At 44.7% G+C, this 21296-nt stretch overlaps 1 protein-coding gene across 4 annotated transcripts in view; it reads left to right on the top strand.

The window, feature by feature from the left end:
* Positions 1–3176: 3176 nt before the first annotated feature.
* The window catches only part of ACCS (1-aminocyclopropane-1-carboxylate synthase homolog (inactive)), a 100023-nt gene continuing 81903 nt past the window's right edge, over positions 3177–21296 (top strand). Inside the window, exon 1 of one of the 4 annotated variants that reach the window (XM_074997529.1) lies at positions 3177–3446. Coding sequence is in view for 1 of the 4 variants with exons in the window: in XM_074997524.1 (XP_074853625.1) it covers positions 6606–6741 (136 nt within the window). In the remaining 3 variants the exon portion in view is untranslated. Of the gene's footprint in view, positions 3447–4157; positions 4338–6332; positions 6742–21296 lie in introns of those variants that run through there. The other 3 variants (XM_074997526.1, XM_074997527.1, XM_074997524.1) reach the window with 3 other exon arrangements.

Raw genomic sequence — 21296 nt, forward strand, 5'->3', positions numbered from 1 at the left:
CAGCTTAGTCTTAAAAGCATCCAGTGATGGAGATTTCACAAGCTCCCTTGCAAACCTGTTTGAGAGCTTAACTGCCCTTTTAATTAGAAAGCTTTTCCCAATATCTAAAATAATCTCCTTGGCTGCAGATTAAGCCCATTATTTCTTGTCCCATCTTTATTGGTCATGGAGAACAACTGATCATTGTTGTGTTTATAAGAGCCTTTAACATATGCTACCAGAGTCCATCCCCTCCCCAGTTGTCTTTCACTCAAGATTAAACGTGCCCAGTTGTTTTTCACCTTTGCTCAGAGGTCAGATTATCTAACGTTGCTTTCCTCTGGACTCTCCCTACTTTATCCACATCTTTCCTAAAGTGTGGGGCTCAGAATTCACCTTGGTACTCCAGCTGAGGCCTGACCAGGACTATTATATCTTGTCTTACGTAAAATACTCCTGTTAATACAACCCAGAAGAATATTTGTCTTTGTTTGCAGCTGCATCATGTTGTTTTTAGCATTTCGCCCAGTCTGAAAATTATGTGAAAGGCTGGAGCATGCTGGGAGACTGGCTCCACTAAATCATGAGAGCTGGTAACACTGGAAGAGTTTTCTATTGTTCCTGAGCCTAGGAGAAAATTCTTTTCACCACAGTTGTCTTTTTCTCAAGATTACTCATGTTCAGCCCTGTCCAAGGGGAAAGTTCCCTTGTTTGGCTGCCTTCTATATTTTGCCACTTATAGACAGTAGCCAATATCAGCAAACTGGTAGGTGAAGTCTCATTGGAAGAAAATGTAAGGGCTAGAGGAGTTCAGGAGAATTGTCATTCTCAATGAAGCAACATTTAAGGCACAACTGTAAACTATTTCAATTCAAGGAAAGATCAGAAGGATACTAAGGGACCAAGATGGCACCATCAGGTGCTGTTTAATGATTTGAAAATCAAAAAGATGTCCTGCAAAAAGTAGAAAAAAGGACAAATTGCTAAGGGGGAGTACAAAAGAACAAGTATGTAGGGAAAAAATCAGAAAGGCAAGGCACCAAATGACTTACACCCTAGCAAGGGACATTTAAAGGAGTAGAAAGAGCTTCCTCAAATATGTCAGGAGCAAAAGGACGACAAAGGAAAGTGTATGTCTTCTATGCAGTTGGGATGGAAAGCTAATAACTGGTGACATCAAGGAGGCTGAGGTGTTTATTGCCTCTTTTGCTTCAGTCTTCACTAAAAAAATGAATGTTGACCAGATAATACAATCAATATTAACAAAAGGGCCAGCCAAAAGAAGAGGTTAAAGATTACTTAGATAAATTAGATGTATTGAAGTTAGCCAGACCTAATGAAATTCATCATATGGTATTTAAGAAACTAGTTGAAGCAATCTCAGAACTATTAACAGCTATCTTTGAGAAGTAATGGAGAACAGCTGAGGTCTCAAGACAATTGGAGAAGGACAAACATAGTGCCTGTCTTTAAAAGGGGTGGGGGGACAAAAAGGACCATGGAAATTATAAATTAGTCAATCTAACTATGGAAAAATATAGGACCAAATTATTAGTAGGGGGTTGACTGAAATGTTTTTTCCTGGGTTCCTCAGAGACCAGCAATATGATTCAGAGGCTCTAAGATAATATACTGGACACTGTCTTTTAAATGTGGCTTTTTAAAAAAAAAAAAAAAAAGCAATAAGTATATGCCTTTGAAGCAAATCTAAAGAGATTTTGGGTATTAGTTAGGCAGGGGCAACAAGAACCCAACAATCAGATGCTCCTTGCTGCGTCACACCCCTACATTATGTTCAGTGCCTAGATATGCTATGCAAGCCAGTGATCAACTCCTACCTGGCTTCCGCAGATGGGTCTGAGCCAAACTGACCTTTGCGCTGTGTTGCCTCAGGTGCCCCTCCCACTCTTTTCAGTTCTACAGACAGGCTGGGTCTGATTTCAGCTTTCAGCAGTTTGCTATCTTGGGGTCATGGAGAAGAGGACTGTACAGCAGAAGATAACTAGTGTCTGTTAGCCTTCTCTGTGTCCCCAGAGTGAGGCTCAGCATTAGCACATAAAGGCTAACAGCTCTCCTGCTGCACAGTGTTCCCCAGAGAGAAGCACAGAAAGCACTAACTCCTCCTGTATCAAGTTCCAGCAGGAGCGGATCCAAAAAGGCTTTTAGGGGAGGGATTTCTGCTGTCTATTGATCAGTGGGGAGGGAAAAATTCTGTTCAGGCAAAGTGAGCCCAGCTATCTCTGCATCTGAAACCACGCCACTGCTCACCAGTTGCTGCACAGGAGGGCATACCCAAGGAGGGAGCATAGGGTGATAGGGAATCTCAGGATACAGCTCATCCTGAGGGACTTCTAGGTACCTGTCTTCTGAGCTTGACTGTTGCTCATAAATGGGCTATCAGGCATGACTGAGTGTTGGGAGCAGGGAGATGGGACTTGTGGGTTCCCTTCTGTGCCTCAGTTTCCACGCCTGTATAAAGGGAATACTCATTGCCTTATGGGTGTTGGTTAGGAACATCCATGGCAGTAGGGTGGTGGGTGCATGGCTGTCATTCAAGCCTTGCAGCATTGGGTGCTTGCAAGTAGCCATTTACCTTTTCCTTTCCTAATGAACACTTCATGCCAGGTGCAGAGTGGGGCTGTTACAGCTTTTTTAAAGCAGATGAGTCATCAAACAGTGCCAGGGACGAGTGCCAGGATCTGCTTTGCCACCAAAATGAGCTATTTCAGGTGGTATCTCTGAGAGATGTGGGATACTTGGTGCAGACATTGGTAGGACAAAGAGGAGCCAGCCTCCGTGCCATCAAGCAAGGAATAAACTCTGTTCAATACAGAGCAGGTCCAGTGATGTGTAAAATGCTGCCTCTGACCTTTCCTCATGATTCAGGGCATAAGCCAGGGGTTGGCAGGAATTTTTGCATAGTGGCCACTGCACAAAATTTCGGTACGGTCGCAGATCAGGTCTGGCGCTCCCCAGAAAGGATGGGGCCTCAGGCAGAAAGGATGGGGTTGGTGGCTATAGAGGGAGACAAAGAGCATGTGTGAGTGTGAAAGAGAAGCACTGTGTGTGAGAGGGACAGACCGTGTGACACAGATCGAATGTGTGCTTCAGTGTATATGTGACAGTGACTGTGCATGCGTGGCACAGACTGAGTGTGTGTGTGCTGGCTGCTGCTGGGAAAGATTCTGAGAGAAGCTACCCTCCGTCTCTTTAAGGGAAAGCTGTTCACCTCTGCACACCGGAATCACTTACTATCCATGCTTCAGACTGGAGCATATCCACTGCATCTCCCTCTGCCCAGTCCCTGCTCTGCAGACATGGGGTGCAAAGACGAGGACCACCCTGATTTCAGCACTACCCTCTCCCTTCTGCCCTCTCTGCACAGTTGGAAGGAGTATCCTAGGAGCAGCTTGGCTGCAGATGGATGACAGTGCTGGGGAGTAGCAGCTGAAAACATGCTGCTGGCTGTAAGTATGTACACTCTGCTGATCAGCTGGGTGGGCTGGAGAAAAATGCTTGGCGGGCCAGATCCAGCCCTTGGAGCTGATTTTGCCCACTCCAGTATAACCTGATCACCCACTGGGAACCTCAAGAAAAAAATCCCCCCCCCCATTTCCATCGTTACATTGTACAATCAGTGAGATGGTGGGGTATGACTTCTTCCAAAGCATCTCTCAGTCTCCATTGCTGAAGACTAGGACCCCCAGCCCAGTAAGTAGCTGGACTTTGGTCTATTTAGGCATGGCGGGGCACTTGGACTATTAGAGCAGACGATAGAATACAATAAGCAAGCAAAACAGCAATGTGTCTGTAACAGTAATTTTAACTTGTATGACAGACAGGTAGGATACGTGTGCGTGCGTGCGTGCGTGTGTGTGTGCGTTTGTCTTTGGAACTTATTCTTTAAGGTGGAAAGGTCTCAAGGTCCTTGAGCAAGGCCTCAGAACCTTGGTCATATGCTAATTAGGGTTTAATGGATTTTAGCTGCACTCTAAATGCTGTGAAGATATCTTACTATCTAACCTTTCCCTGTGGACGGAATATAAAGGTCAGATCAGGCTTTCTCACAGCTACCAAATACTCTTCTTGCTCACAACTGCGTGTTCAGAATGAACATGATGCTCCAGATGGGAAACTAGGCTCTTCTAGGGAGAAACTAAATAAATGTCATTTATATATAGACTGTTACAACATCTCTCAAGAGATGTGTGAGAGAGGATTAAGCTTGGGAACCATTCCATGTACCAGGGGAGATGAGTGGCTGAAAGAAAAAAGACCAAAGCACATTTAGGACAATTCCACTAATTATGGACCATTCGTTTTCATCAACTTTTTATCGCTTCAACCAAAGGATCCAGGTAGGTTTTAAATTCTGAGATAGGGTAGCCATTAGAATATGGGAAATGCTATTGATTTTCCCATATGAGCTCTCCATGTGTCTCATTCTCTCCTCATCTGGTTTATAAATTATGTTTTGTAGAAGATGCTATGTGTCTGTATTGAAATGTTTGGGCAGAATTTGCATATGTAGAATTTGTGGGAGAAAAGAGACTGTTGTACTGCAGAAGCTGTCTTTTATATAATACCTATACAGTGCCAAGCATAATGCAAGTAAGAAATTTTTAAATCAGCACATCCAGATAATTTACATCCAAGAGTTTTAGAAGAGCTGGCTGAGGAAGGAAATGGATAATTAATGTTGTTGTTCTTTAAAACATGGAACACTGTCAAGGTTCCAGGGGACTGGAAGAAAGTTAGTGTTGCTTCACTATTTTAAAAGGATAAATGGAAAGGCCGAGGTGGCTATAGGTCTGTCCATTTAATGTCAATTCTGGGCAGCATAATGGAGTGACTGATACAGGACCTGATTAATAAAGACTTTTAAAGAGGGTAATATTATTTATGCCAGTCAACTTGGGTTTATGGAAAATAGGTCTTGTTGAACCAATTTGGTTTTTTTATTTGACGAGATTAAAAGTTTGATAAGAGTAATAGTGTTGAGGAAATGGACTTCTGCAAGGCATTTGACTTTGAACTTCTTGATATTTTGATTTACAGACTAGAATAATATAAAATGAATATGGCACATATTAAATGGATTAACACCTGACTAATAACTAATCTGAAAATGTAATTGTAAACATAGACTCATCTTGAATGGGTGCATGTCTAGTGGGGTCCTGCAGAAAGCAGATCATGACCCTACACTGTTTATCTTTTGTTTGATTTATAACCTAGACTAGAACATAAAGTAGTCACTGATAATATTAGCAGATGACACAAAATTGGAGGAGGGGGTAAATAAGAAAGAGGACAGGTCATTGATATAGAGCGATATAGATCACTTGCTAAACTGGGTGCAAGTAAATAGTGTGATTTTTAATATGGCTAAAAATAAATGTACATATTTAGGGACGAAGAATGTTGGCCATACTTACAGGATGAGGGACTCTATCCTGAGAAACAGTGACACAAATAATAAACAGGTGACTATGAGATCCCACTGTAATAATGAGGCCAGAGGGGCTAACACAAACCTTGAATGCATAAAGAGGAAAATCTCTAGTAGGAATAGAGAGGTTATTTTACTGGTGTTTGGCAGTTGTGCAACCCTTGCTAAAATACTACTTCTTATTGAGCAATAATGGATCTCAGAGTGACCCCTTTGAGGTCAAAACAGGAGTCAAACAAGACTGCATCACTGCCCCATCACTGTTCTGCATTTTCATCTCAATGACCCTTCGCCTCATTGATGGCGAGCTTCCAGATGGCGTGAAGATTGTCTAAAGAATTAATGGGAAGCTTTTCAATCTCAGGAGACTGAAGGCTAAAAGCAAGACCTCCATGACCTTGATCATGCAGCTCCAGTATGCAGATGACAACATGGTTACTGCTCTTTTGCCCACAGCCTTTCAGACCATCTTCAGAATCTCAGCCTCAAACTGAACATCAAAAAGTCCAGGGTGCTCCACCAATCCTTGCCAATGGGACAATCTCATGTACCTTCTATTGAAGTCAATGGAAAGCTGCTGGAAAATGTGGAGCACTTCCCATACCTTGGAAGTTATCATTCTGCTAAAGTTGATTTTGATGCGGAAATCCAGCATCATCTGAGCTGTGCCAGCTCTGCCTTTCCCCATCTGAGACAAAGGGTCTTTGAGAACCAGGACATCTATCCCAAGCCACAGCTCCTTGTATACTGTGCAGTGATTGTTCCAATGCTACTGTATGCATGTGAAACCTGGACAACATACAAATGGCATTTGAAAGGCACTTGAACAATATTATCAATGCTGCCTCAGGAGAATCCTAAATATCTCTTGGGAGGATAGGCACATGAATAATAGTGTCCTGGAAGAGTCAGACATGACCAACATTGAAGCCATTATCATTCATCAACAACGTCATTGGACTTGTCACATGATATGGATGTCTGATCAGCGCCTCTCAAAACAGATTCTCTTTCCCAAGTGGGAGGAAGGACAGAGGAGCATTGGGGACCAGCTGAAGGCACACATGGAGAGGTGCAGCATAGGTGTTGACACTTGGGAGAACCTTGCTCAAGACCATCCCCAGTGGAGAACACTAATCTGAGGGGATGGTGCAAGTTGAGAGGTCTCACCACAATGTGGATGAGGAGAGGTGGAGAAGAAGGAAAGAGCATCAAAAACTGCCCCAAACCCCTCCAACAGCTACCAACACCTGCCCCTTCTGTAAGGCTTCAGGATTGGGTTGACCATCCATCAATGGACTCACGAATAGGTAAGTGACATGAAGACATCCTACTTGTTATCAAGTGACCACCAAGACTAGTTCTTATGTTTGCAATCCAAGAAGGCAATGATTGAAATATTAAAACCATATCTTGTGCTAGTAGTTTCAAGGAACACCATCTACTTAACTTAACAAAGAGAAGTTTAACAGGTTATAACAGGCGTGTCCAACCCGCGGCCCGCAGGCCGCATGCGGCCCTGGACAGCTAGTAATGCGGCCCCACAAGATTGTAAACTTTTAACATTATTATGTGATTTATATACATTAACTATATTATATATTTTATATGCGGCCCAAGACAATTCCTCTTCACTCAATGTGGCCCAGGCAAGCCAAAAGGTTGGACACCCACGGGTTATAAGATTAACACCTGTAAATATCTCCCTGGGGAACAAATATTTGATAATGAGTCTTTCAGTCAAGGAGAAAATAAAGTGCACATTTTGGATTGTGAGATATTAATCATTGGAATAACTTACAATGGTTATGATGGATTCTCCATCACTGGCCATTTTGAACTCATGATTGGATGTTTTTCCTTTTAAAGTTATGCTCTTGGAATTATGTTGGGGAAGATTTATGGCCTATGTAGGATGGGGCAGGAAAAATACAGCCGTGGGCTTGATCTGGCCTGCCAAGCCACTGGACACAGCCCACAGGAGCCTCTGTCAGGCTCCCTGCCTGCCCAGCCCCAGCTTTGTGCTCAGAGTAGCTCTCTGAACACTACCAGTCTGCAGGGGAGGACGGGAAGGGCTTTGCACATTGCCTACGTCCCCAGTAAAATGTTGCAGCTTCCACTGGCTGCAAACCAACCAATGACAGCTACCTGTTTGCTGGACAGACAGCAGGTTAAGTATCCCTCCGCCCTTCAGCAGCATTCAGAGTCAGCCACACATGGACCCTGCAGTGGCATGGAAGGCAAGGACCCTGGCTGAGGAACCAGCTGGCTGGGAACTGCCCGACTAAGTGTCTCCTGGCCAGAGCCTGCCTCTGTCACCCCAGCCCCTCCCTCTTCCCAACCCTCTGCACCCCTCCTTCACCCCATCCCAAGTAATCCAAACACTCTGCACCTCCACTCCAGTACCCATGAATCCTCCCAGACCCTGCACCTCAATCCCCTGCCCCAAATCACAACCCAAATCCCTACACCCTAATCTGCTGCCCCAGGTCACAACTCCCTCCAGGACCCTACACCTGCTCCTCCACCCCAGTCCCCTTCCCTATGTCACAACCTTCCCCTTTACCCAAGCTCCCTCCCAGATCCCATACCACCCCCCTACAGCCCAAGTTCTCTTCTGCACCCAACCATGATTCCAGACCCTGTCCCTCCTCCATTAATATCATGGAAGAGGGTGGCCCTTGACCACTTACCAAATTCTTGGAGTGCCTCCCCCCATTAAAAATTATTGCCCCCCCACTGAGTAGGACAGACCAGATGATCACAATGGTCCCTTCTGACTTTGGAATCTCTGAATCCTCCCTAGGTGCTAATGCAATATCTGTAATAGATATATGATCATAGATTATCTAATGCATTTGCACCAGAGGCAGAGGTGAAGTAGCAATTCACCCTTAAAATTACCATTTTTTTGGCATTTCAGCACTTAGTTAAGTTAGTTAAACCTGTGAACCCCAAATGGGGCATAGGTTATCCACAAGGCTCCTCCACCTGGTTCTATCTTGCTCAATGGCTTCAATCTGGCCTCATGAATATCCCAGTTCTTGTGCCTCCGTGACTGTAGATCTCCTCCATGTTATTTGGGGTCTTCCTCAGCTGCATTTCCCCTGAGGATTCCATTTTAGGGCATGTCAAACAATGCTGGATGGGGATTTCCTCAAAGTATGTCCCAGCCATCCCCATTTTCTCCTTTTTATTTGGATCCCCACTGGCTCTTGGGCTGTTCGTGTCCACAGATGTTCATTCGTGACTTTGTCTTGCCATCTTATTTGTAATATGTACCTCAGGCATCTATTCAAAAACGTCTGCAGTTTGAGCGTTGAGGACTTTGTGGTGCGCCATGATTCACCGGCACACAGCAGGACGGACTTGACATTTGAATTGAAGATTCTCAGCTTTGTTTCGACAGAGATGTTGTGTGATCTCCATACTGGCCACAGAGTTTGAAATGCTGCGGTGGCTTTGCCAGTCCTGGATTTGACGTCTAGGTCAGTACCACCATCTTTATTCACAACACTACCGAGATAAGCAAATTGTTCGACGTCTTCGAGGGTCTCTCCCGCTAAAGTGATGTTGTCTTGTTTAGTGTGGTTGACCCTCATAGTTCTAGTTTTACATCTACTGATTTTCAGGCCTGCCTTTGAGGCAGCGCTAGCCAGTGCTGCAACTTTGCTGTCCATATGCTCATGCCGATGTGCCAGGAGAGCAATGTCATCAGCAAAATCAATATCCTCTAATTGACGAGAGAAGGTCCACTGAATACCTCTCTGGTGTCCTCTTGCTGTTTGTAGCATAATCCAATCCATAACTATAAGGTAAAGGAATGGTGAGAGTAGACATCCCTGGCTCACACCTGTTTGGACAGTGAAAGATTCTGTCAGAGTGCTATTGTGTACAACCTGGCAAGTGGAGGGTTCGTAATTGGCTCGAATGAGATTAATGATCTTCTGGGGAATGCCATGATACGGCAACAGTCTCCACAGTATATTTCTGTCTACACTATCAAAGGCCTGTTCAAGGTCTATGAAAGTTATATACAGTGGGGAGTTCCATTCCAATGACTGTTCTACGATGATCCTCAAGGTCGTTATCCGGTCTACACAGGATCTCTCGCTCCGAAAACCAGCTTGTTCATCCCTCAACAGCCTGTCAATCTCTGCTTTCATTCTCTCCAACGGGATCCTGTTAAAGACTTTCCCAGGAATAGACAGCACAGTGATACCTCTCCAGTTTCTGCATTCATTCGAACTTCCTTTCTTGGGTATTTTAATTATGTGTCCATGTTTCCAGTCTCGTGGTATTTCCTTGGTGTCCCATATTCTGCCAAAGAGTTCATACAGCATGTCTGTGGAGGTTTCAAGGTCCACCTTCACTGCCTCTGAGGGGATGCAGTCTGGCCCTGGAGCTTTTCCACTTTTCAGCAGAGAAATGGCCTTCCTCATCTCTGCCTTAGTTGGTCTGTCTGCATTTACTGGTAGTGGTATTGGAGCTGAGGGTAAGTCTGGTGGATCTATTGGTGCTGGGCGGTTTAAGAGGTCTTTGAACTGTTCTTTCCATCGAGTAAGTTGTTTGGCTAGATTTGACAAGACTCTCCCATCCTTGTCTTTCACAGAACGATCTACTGTCTGTCTTGCACCTGCTAACTTCCTTGTAATATTATACAGTTCTTTTAGATTCTTCTGGCCTCTGGCTTGCTCAGCTTGTTGTGCTCATGCTTCCACGAAGTTCTTTTTATCCCTCTTTATACTTTTCTTCACTTCCTTGTTAGCTTCTGCATACAATCGCCGCGCTTCTGCCTTGATAGCTCTGGTCTTGCTACTGTTGACAACTGCCTTCTTGTCTTTTCTATCCTTTATCTTCCGTAGAGTCTCTGGAGATATCCATTCTTTGTGTTGTCTTGTTCTTTTGCCCAGAATTTTCTCACAAGCTTCTTTCCATGCTGATTTAGAGCTTTCCCATACTTGCTCTACCGCTACATCTTCTGATCTTAGATCTCTAAGGACTGTATAGCTGTGTCTACACGTGCATGCTACTTCGAAGTAGCGGCACTAACTTCAAAATAGCGCCCGTCGTGGCTACACGCGTCGGGCGCTATTTCGAAGTTAACTTCGACGTTAGGCGGTGAGACGTCGAAGTCGCTAACCTCATGAGGGGATCGGAATAGCGCCCTACTTCGACGTTCAACGTCAAAGTAGGGAACGTGTAGACGATCCGTGTCCCGCAACGTCGAAATTGTGGGGTCCTCCATGGCAGCCATCAGCTGGGGGGTTGAGAGACGCTGTCTCTCCAGCCCGTGCGGGGCTCTATGGTCACCGTGTGCAGCAGCCCTTAGCCCAGGGCTTCTGGCTGCTGCTGCTGCAGCGGGGGATTCATGCTGCATGCACAGGGTCTGCAACTCGTTGTCGGCTCTGTGGATCTTGTGGTGTTTAGTGCAAGTGTGTCTGGGAGGGGCCCTTTAAGGGAGCAGCTGGCTGTTGAGTCCGCCGTGTGACCCTGTCTGCAGCTGTGCCTGGCACCCTTATTTCAATGTGTGCTACTGTGGCGTGTAGACGTTCCCTCGCTGCGCCTATTTCGATGTGGTGCTGCGCAATGTCGATGTTGAACATCGACGTTGCCAGCCCTGGAGGAAGTGTAGACGTTATTCATCGAAATAGCCTATTTCGATGTGGCGACATCGAAATAGGCTACTTCGATGTAGGCTTCACGTGTAGACGTAGCCTATATCTGTTTAACAGTTCTAACTGGAATTGTGATTTTGTTATCTGATCTCTCAGGAGTTCTGTGTTATATCTTGGCCCTGGCCTGTTTACTTGCATGTGGTGCTTTTTCAGTTTCAGCTTGAACTTTGCTAAGACAAGGTGGTGGTCGGATCCCACATCCGCCCCTCTTCTTGTGCGTACGTCTTGCATAGAACGTCTGAAGGTGCTGCTGATACGGATATGGTCAATTTGAATTTCCGTCCGGTGGTCTGGTGAAACCCGTGTTGCTTTATGGATTCTTTTGTGTAGAAAGATACTCCCACCAATCTCCAATCCATTAAATACACAGAAGTCACTGAAGAGGTTGCTGTTCTCATTGGCTTTTTCTAACTCTTCTGTACCCATGTACTGCTCCTTTCCTGTGTTGTCACTTCCGATTTTGGCATTGAAGTCACCCATCAAAATCAATATATCTTTCTTACCTTTCTTGTTAATAATACTTTGGAGAGTCTCATAGAACCCTGTTTTAATATTTTCATCACCATCATTTGTGGGGGCATAGCACTGTATTATCAGAATCTTGTTTATCTTGGTGTAAAACCTGGGTGTAATGATCCGTGCTGACACTGCTGTCCACTCAATTAGGGATCCAACTGCATCCTTGGACAACAGCATACCTACTCCTTCCGTGTGTGGCACATCATCCTCCTCATGCCCTGAATAAATAAGGGTTTCACCTGTTGCTAGACGCAGTTGTCCTGATTGTATCCATCTTGTTTTGCACAGCCCCAAAACTGCCAGCTTGTATTGTCGCATTTCTGCTGCTATCTGTGCTGTCTTGCCAGCCTCATACATTGTTCTACAATTCCATGTTCCAATCTGAGTTGTAGTTCTGGGTGAGAGAAGGGTCATCTGCGATGCAGCCTCCTCTCGGCTTTTGCTGCCCCGCTTCATAATCATTCCGGCTGGATTTCCTGCTCTTCCCCAGACATGACAAGTTAAGGTTTTCCTTGTAGATGTTTCTGTAACAGTTTTCTTTTTATGGGCAGGGTTGTTAGCCCTACGCCAACCCCTTATCCTCGAGGAGAGGTTGGATCACTCTTTGTGTGGTCTCTACCCATTGACCTGCCTGACAAGGGAGGCCCTACCAGGAGCGTAAAGCTCCAGCCAGCAAAGGTCTCTGGGTCATTGAGACACACAAGCCCCCCAATGGATGGTGATGGTCCATCTGAAGGGCTTTCAGCACTTACAAATGCAATTTTTAATGTTGTCTTAACCTAGCAAACAGATTGTATGTTGTGGTGGCATAGAGGATATGAATATAATTATCTGAGGTTATTTAGGCTTCTTTGGCATCACTCTACTGCACACCAGGATTGCTCAGCATGCCCCAGAAGCAGCGAGAGAACTTGGCTCCTCCTGCTCTGAAAGCAGAGAACCCCAAGCACATGAGCTACATACACAAGGATCTCTCTTAAAAGGGCACCTATGACACTCAATTGAGCAGTTCTGATTCTAACCAGTGGGGGGCAGCAGTGTACATTAGGACATAATGTAAATTCAATTTAAAATGCACTCTGTTCAACACGTCTTTCATATTTTCGTCCCAACACCAATTTAAAGGAAACACTGTCAATATTGCCTTCCCTAGGTATTCAAAACTCATACTTCAGGTACCTCAAAATCATGGCATTTGGTTCAAAAGTCAAGAGATTAAAAAAATACATTTTGGATTTTTCATATTTGCCTTCTGGTTTCTTTATCACTTAGGTCATATTTTCAGGCTTTCCTTCAGAGCCATGATTGTGAGAAACATTTTTAAAAAATTAGAGCTATGATTCTCACGTGACTTCAGAAGCTGGAACTTCAAAACAAAAACAAAACAAAAATCCCCAAAAAACCAAAAAACAACAACAAGAAAAACCCACCACCAAACATCAAGAGACTCACCAACACTGCTCTCTACCTACACTTGATTTAGGTCCCAGATAATAAAGAAAGCAGAGCGCCCCACAAAGGAACATCTACACTGATCACTAAAGATCGACTGCTCAGGCTTGATCTTCTGGGGCACCGTTCTGTGCATGCGTGAAACAGAGTATTCTAGGATCAGTGTTGACCCCAGAACTCCTCACAAGCCAAGAGGATTAAGGAAGGTTGATGGGAGGAGTGGTCCTATTGACCTTCTGACATGAAGACAGGGACGAAAGTTGACAGCTGCAAAGTCGATTTTAGGTACGCAACTGGTGCACCTAAACTCTCCTTTAGCCCTGTGTACGGACGTGTGTGTGGGTGTGTGTGTGTGTGTATGGTGGGGGGGTGAGTGACAATTACTGTTAAAATTGGATGTTGGATAGGATGAGGTAAGAGAGGGGCCTTCATTGGTCTCGGACTCCCCCAGTACCTTCAGACTCCAATAGCATAATTAATTTAGTTAGGCTCTGCCTGTGCAGCTGTCTGATCTGAGCTGCTCACTGGAAGGTGATTTTGGGGAGTTTTCCTCCTAAACTCCAGTCTAAGCTACAGAATGTTCCACAACTTGCATAGCTCATACACGTCCGCTCCAGGACTGCACACACAGACAATCTCCTCTAGCCCAACTCCGTTGGACTGCATGTCAGCCGTCACAAGCACATGATGCTAAACTTTCCCATGAAGCAGCTCTGCATTCTGTCCTCTGACATGGTGTTCAGCTCTGCTTAGTAGTTACCATCTCCTACCGCTCATCCACACTGAGGCTGCTTTTACATTCACGCCCTCCTGTTGGAGGGGGCATGATAATGAGGCAATTGGAAGCAAACTAATGAGGCGCTAATGTGCATATTCAGTGCCTCATTAGCATAATAATGGCTGCATGAATTTCAGAGTGCAGACTTCAAATTGCAGATTAATGTGTAGATGGGAGTAGCTTCGAAATAAGTGCCCCACTTCGACATTCTCTTACTCCTACACAACTAGATCAGAGTAAGGGAATGTTGAAGTGGGGCGCTTATTTCAAAGCTGCCCCATCTACACATCAATCTGCAATTTGAAGTCTGCACTTCAAAGTTTGCGTGGCTGCCATTATGCTAATGAAGTGCTGAATATGCACACTGGTGCATCATTAGCCTGCTTTGAATTGCCTCATTACCATCCCCCCTCCCCCCCGATGGAAGGGAGAGAGTGTAGAAGCAGCCTTACTCTCTGTGCCTTGCAGGCATAGTTGTTTGTGGGATGCATGACCACTGAGTGAGTGGAATGCCTTCTCTTTCTGCTTCCCCCTCTTTGACAGGGATTCAGGGAAACCCTTTCCCTCACACACATTTACAGATGCAATGGGCATTCAGATCTCGCTTTCTGAAATGGTGAGAGTCACGTCTCTATTTTTAGCCTGCCTGGAAATGTTTACCTTGTTGTGCATTTCTTCTGATGTGGATTTCCAGAACTGTTTTGTGTTTATTTGTCTAGGGGGAGAGTGTTGTTGTTTTTCATCATAAAAAGCCCCACAATGCCAATATCTTTGGTTCTTTTGACCCAGGGATCTGAGTGGAAGTAAGGATGAAACAATGGCGCTCAAAATATTCCCACAACCCCACACTCTACCCATAATTCCAAAGCTAGCTGGATATTTCTGCTAAAATGCTAAAAGCATCAGATATTCAATGTTGGGCATTGCTGATGACATGATTTTGACTGTGAGAGAAGATCCCATTAAAATGAAAACTGACACCTCACAACTCTGAGGCTGTCTGCAGACTCTGGCAGATGGCACCACAACAGGTTTATTCAGGCTACGTCTACACTGGGCAAAGTAAGTCAACTGCAGATATGCAATTCTATCTAGGGCAATTGCATAGCTAAGCTCAATGTATCTGCACTTGGCTTACTTGGCTGTCCCTACTGAAGGTCAATGGGAAGATTTCTCCCGTTGACTTCTTCCCCTACTCCTCACGTCTTGTTAGGGGTCACCTGAGACATCTGAGAGGTTGATTTTGCGCGTTCCCTACCAGACATGCAAAATCGAAACGTGGAAGCAGAAGAGTCTTCCAGGCTAGTGTAGCGTTAGCCTTAGTCAGTGGTTTTCTTCGTAATCGTCAGGGCTAGAAACAACCATTGCTTGACACTGTAGAAATCTGTTAGAAGCGCTGGTTGTAGATACCACCCCTCAATTGTGCAAGCCCACCTCTGTGTGCCTATTATATTCAGTGCTTAAGAGCAATGGATCCAGCTGCATATAGCTTTTTATTGATTGCTGCTTGGTTCCCTGGGATAGCACCAGTAATCACAGAGGAGGCTGAGTGAAATAATTAAGCTATTGCTGTGCCAGTAACTTATGTGTTAGGCGCAAGGCAAGCGTTTCCTGCTATGCCTCAAATAATTTGTTACCGTCACCACTGTGATAAAGAATGAAGTGCTAATTCTGGGCAGCAGCTGGAAACTTCATGGGGTTTGATTTCTGTATTCACTCTGTACATTGCTTAAGTCAAGGCACGTTTGAACAATTTTAGAGCACAACACATGCGTCATTGCTTGTTGTTTAAGCCCCATAATAGAGGAGACAGGCAGGTGGCTAACTGAAAGCACAGGAGGCAAGTGAAAGAGAACGTACAGAGACAATGAAATGAGGGCAAGAGGCAGTGCTTGGATGAAGAAGAGAGAGAAGAGTGGAAGAAGCAGTATCAGGAAAGGGAGGAAATTCTTTATCTCATTTCTCAGCAGAACATCTGTTCCTGGATCTGGGTGACATGCTCTTCCCCACTGATTCTGCGGCTGAACCCAGCTCACGCACTCTTCCAGCTGGCTTCCCATAGCACTTGTTCTGAACCAGACTTAAGTATATAAACCCTGGGAGCTCTGGGATTAAAATGTTGTGGCCGCAGAACTGTCACTCTGATGTCTTTATAAAAAACACATGCTTTGGTTTGCAACCACAGGGAGCTGGAGCCCAAACAGTGATTTGCTTTTAAAAGCTCCAGTATTGCCAAGTCTCACCATTTTATTGCAAGTCTGGCAGTATTTCGGGTGTTTTTCTTAATAGCCAAGCTTTACAAATACTCTGGTTAGGTAAGAATCTCCCTTTTAGTTTTGGTTTGGTTCACTTTTTGTTTTTCTTTTCTTTTAAAGGGAGTGTCTCTGGAAGGCAGAGGAAAGCTTGGCTATGTGCCCCAAGTGCATTCTGTCAGCTCTGCTATCAGAAGGCAAAGAAAAGAACAGTTGCTTACATTTCATAGTTTTGAAGTTGTTCTTATTCTGGTGGGGCTGACCTGCCATTTTGGAACACTTGGGTTTGGCAGTACTGGGCTCAGCCAGAACAAGCATTCCACACCGTATCTGAGGAGAACAGTAAGGAGTGAGGAGTGCTGGCAGTTGTATGGATGGAGACACTCAAGTGCCCCCATTGATCCAGAAGGGGGAGAGCCAGCTGTACAGTGGTACCCAGAGATACGCACACTTAAGTGGTGTATATCTCCGGTTAACGCAACTCTGAGTGGTAGGGAGCTGGCGCCTGGCTCTGGGCTGCCGCCACTCAGGGCAGTTTCCTGGATCCTGCACATGGCGGCTGCCCAGAGCCAGCATCCAGCTCCCTGCCACTCAGAGGAGCAGGGAAATTGACCAGCACTGCTATGCTGCTCAGTTTCCAGCTCCTATGAGTGGTGGGCACCCGGGAGCCAGGCACCAGCTTCCCGCCACTCACAGGAGCAGCAGCCAGGAGCCTGACTCTCAGCTGCTGCCCCTGACAGGAGTAGTTTCCCTGCTCCTGTGAGGAGCAGCGAGAGTCAGGCTGCTGCTGCTGACAGGAGCAGTTTTCCCCTCTCCTGTGAGTGACTGGCCGCCCAGAGCCGGACTCTAGGCTGCTTGCCACTCACAGGAGCCAGGAAACTGACCAGCAGTGCTGTGCTGGTCAGTTTCCTGGCTCCCCAGAGCTAGTGAAATTTGATTTACATGGGGTTGTGGAAGAATGCAACCTCTGCATACGTCAGGGGTCTACTGTACCTGAAACACAATGAACAACTGACAGAACAAGGCAAAATAGCAGTACCTCAAGTGGCGAGTTCCTTCTTGCCTCTGTGCAGGCCAAATCCTTCCCTAAATTACAACTCTGCAACCCCATGGATTCAATGAGGTTGCAGAAGTATAATCAAGAACGGTTTTAGGCCTAGAACTAGGTATCTAAATAGTTTTAAAAACTGGAGCCTGAACACTTAGTCTGTTTTCTTATTGACAGGATCATTCTGTAAAATTCCTGTCGATACTGGTAATTGCAGTACACTTACCTCACAACTAACCATTCCAAATGAAATGTGCCTTGCTCTCAATGACATCTGAGGCTGGGCAGGAAACCATTGCACTTTGCTTTCAAAGTAATGGTAAGGGCTGAGCCTTGTCTTAAGGGATATGGCTTCAGAAGAAGGACAAAAATGTGATTTAATTCATTCCCTTCTTCGGTCTTCCTCAAAGGTCATTATTTACAAGGCTTCATGTATTATGAGTCCTTTTGAGAACTTGCCCCAAGGTGGACTAGCTAAAGATTCTGCTATCATTGAAATCCTTAGCAAAGCTGTCATTGACTCCACAGATTGTAGAGGTAGAACAATGCTGAAACCTTTTGAAAATCCCACCACAAAATTTCAAGCTGCTGTTTAATCTAAAGCCACAGACTAACTGGAATCTAACCCACTCACCTTATGCCCTGTATCTCGCAAATTTTCATTCAGGCTTAAATAACCAGCTTCCTCCAGGCCTGACTATTTTAATTGTATTCTGTTACACAGTGATACCAGTAATGGCAGGAAATTTCCACTTTACTTATATTAACTCTGAAAACACTGATATTTCCCTCTCTACCAACTGGCTGATAGGATAACTTTTTGGTCTACAAGGGACTGAGCAACAGTCTTCAGGGCATAAAGGATGAAGCATAAAGGATCTTCAATAGTAACAAAGAGGAAGCCGTGCTAGTCTATACACTATCAAAACAAAAAGCAGTCAAGTAGCACTTTAAAGACTAGCAAAATAGTTTATTAGGTGAGCTTTCGTGGGACAGACCCACTTCTTCAGACCATAGCCAGACCAGAACAGAAAGCTCACCTAATAAACCATTTTGCTAGTCTTTAAAGTGCTACTTGACTGCTTTTTGTTTTGAAAGGATCTTCAGTGTGTGTAGATACCAAGTGATAGTTGCCTTTATAAATAATCATGGGAAGAAAGGAAAGAACCAAGGTCAGCAGAGAGCCCACAGTTAGAGAGTCTAAATTTGTTGGCTCTGTCTCAGGGTTAGGAGAAAGGATGGGGAACCAGAAGGACACTTGGCTTGAATCCTGTTTTATTCCCTGTTTTCTCCTTCCATTGACAGTGACCCCTATGCTAGTTATACAACCCCCTTGTTGTGCCTCAGTCACTTCAAATGGAAAAGTGGGGTGAAAACCAAAAATAAATTGCCACCAAAATAATCCACTCCATGGAACTACTCAACAAGACTGTTTGTTCCACTTCAGAATAGCTTTCAGGGGTTATGTCAATCTTTTTTTAGCTGCAATACCATTCATCAGAAGAAGCCTGGGCTATTTGCCAGCTCTTTCAGAGCTTTGATGGTCCAGAGTGGAAAAGGCTCTCAAAAATAGCTGGCAGTACCTCTACTGCATATTCCCCTGCCCAAGGGATGTTTGGGGTGAAATAATGGGAAAAAGTCATTTGATGGAGCAGAGCCCAGGGTCTATTATTATTTGTTTGGAATCAGAAATTCCTGTGCCCTATTCGCAAGTTAGTTCCCAGATATCAGAGCTTTCTGTCACTGGTGTTAATGTCTTCAAAATCAACACAACAGTCATTAGGAGCAAGAGGCAAGGGACGGGATGAGCAAAGGGCTACAGACTCTTTCAATTCTAGGTTACCGCTCTGAATGTGAACCTAGCTAGCAGCGACCATTTTATGGCAATTCAGTGGTCTCAATGGGGTTGATGATTTCAACCTAGTTCATAGGACATGTAGCCATTTTTATATATTTATAAAAAGCCTCATATGTGACACAAGATAGCACTTCCAATGGAGAAGCAAAATACAGAACAAGGCACAAAGCCTGAACATTTTTCTTCTGAGCTTTGTTGTCAATGGATAGCTTATGGGAAGCTTCTCTATTTCTGTGGATAAATGAAAGGCTTCAGACTCAAGTGCTGTTGTTCTGGGATCTTTCACATGCTCCAACTTAACTTAAAAATGTTCAAGGCATGGACTTGGAACATTTTTTGTTTTAATTCTTCCTGGAAAAAGTTGCTACGTGCTGGACTTTGTTTTTTTTGTCATTCTCTGCTGTTTGCACTGACTTTAGAAGCTGTCCACAGTGGGAACCTCAGCCAGTGGGTCTTTCAGCAGAATGCTTTAAACATCTGAAATACTGGTAACAACGAGAGCCACAAGCAAGTGCTAAAAAAAGTCTGTGTGAATGGATCTGCTAGGCCTGTGCCAATTGTGGGAAGAGTGTAGAGAGGAGGTCTTGGACAGATATGTTTATAATAGTCATGAATTATTTACTTTTCACCTAATTTTACTTTTGACTTGCTACAATAATACCTATTCCCACTCACTTCACTGCCCCAGGCCTGGTCATGTGTTTTGCACAGCCAAAAACTGCTGTAGAAGCTGCCCTTCTACTGCATTGATAAACTACGCCCAGCTAGGCAACAGCTTTGTTTCTTTATGTTCCTCATGTGTCTGAAGGGAGAGGCTGGGGTAACTAAAAAAAGTAAAAACAAACCATAAATGATAGACCTAAAGGTGCTCAGCAATTTCAAGATTTAGATGAAAAAATACCAGTGGGCATGTTTGCATTTTTTCACCAGCTAGGCGTGAGACACAGTTGCCATGGGAATATGTAGTGGCTCATGGTTTTTCTTTTTAACCAGTTGGTACAATTTACTTGTTTTTAGAAGTTTAAACGAGGGTATTGCTCCAGAGTGATGAACTAATGGAGCTGCCAGTCTGTCGTTTGTGGAACCCTGCCACTGCAAAGTGAAGGCACTGTGACTTGTGCATCTCTTCCTGAAAAAGCGTAGCTAAAATTTATTGCAGGCTTGTGTTACATCTTTTGAAATTCAACAAGCCAAACCTGGGTTTTTTTTAATGAAGTGTGACTTTAATTTGATTGTAAGAATAAGGAAAATAGGGTAATATCAAAGATAAAGCTAGTTAGCACTGTGTATTGTACTAACTAGACTACTAGACTAACCAGCTATGTTCATTTCCACCCACATGATTCTTTAGTTCAAGCTCCATATAAAATGACTGCTGGCTGTAACCTCTGCATCTGAGAGTGTTCTATACCTTCAAAGTATTATATTATACATTGAAACAAGAGGGGAACTTCACCGTGGCAGCAGGTGGGGGAGGGACTGCTCTCAAGCCAGTGAAAGGAGGAGCTATATTCTTCCTCCTCTCCTCTTCATTAATCTCAGTTTAGAAGTACATTATACACCCAAAGACACCCCTCAATTCAAGCACCATCCATCATTGATCTGAACCAGACTCTGAGTTCTAAACACCCCAAAACTTGACAGACCTTCAAATCTCAATCTATACTTCTCTGTTCAGACCCAACTCTGATATAAAAACTTAAAAGTGCCAAGTGCCTCTGCATCCTAGATGGATAGGCCCTGCAAGCAGATCTGAAATACTTTGAAACCTACCAGCGACTCCATGTGGACACTGAAAAGATAAGACATACTTAGAAGTTGTTTTTCAAATGTGTTTTCTCAGTAATGCATTTGCTTGAATAAATAGCACTGTGCTTTACTGAAGGCTGGCTGGTCACTGCTGAAACTTTTCCCCAGAGCCTGGTCCCCCGCAGACAGCCTGTAGGCTGCAGGGGGTACTGGAGGTGGGGAACAGCCCCCAAGCCTGGCCAGCCCCTGGAGTACTCAACCAAACAAGCTGCAGGATGGAGGGGGCCACTGGAGACTGATGTCCCTCCCGAAGCACTGCTCCCACAGATCAGTGAGGGTTGGGCGGCAGCCCGCAGAGCACTGCCCCACCCCCAACAGGCTGGTGCTTCCTGGTGGCTCCTCCTATTTTAGAAATATGGTTGACACGATATTTTTTGTGATTGGTTCAGAAGACGTTTTAAGGCTTTCAGTTTTGATTGGTAGTGGGTAAAACTACCTCTGGACCCAGAATTGTGATTAGGGCTGAGAACT

Source organism: Carettochelys insculpta, chromosome 6 (genome assembly GCF_033958435.1).
Source record: "Carettochelys insculpta isolate YL-2023 chromosome 6, ASM3395843v1, whole genome shotgun sequence".
NCBI lineage: Eukaryota > Metazoa > Chordata > Testudines > Carettochelyidae > Carettochelys > Carettochelys insculpta.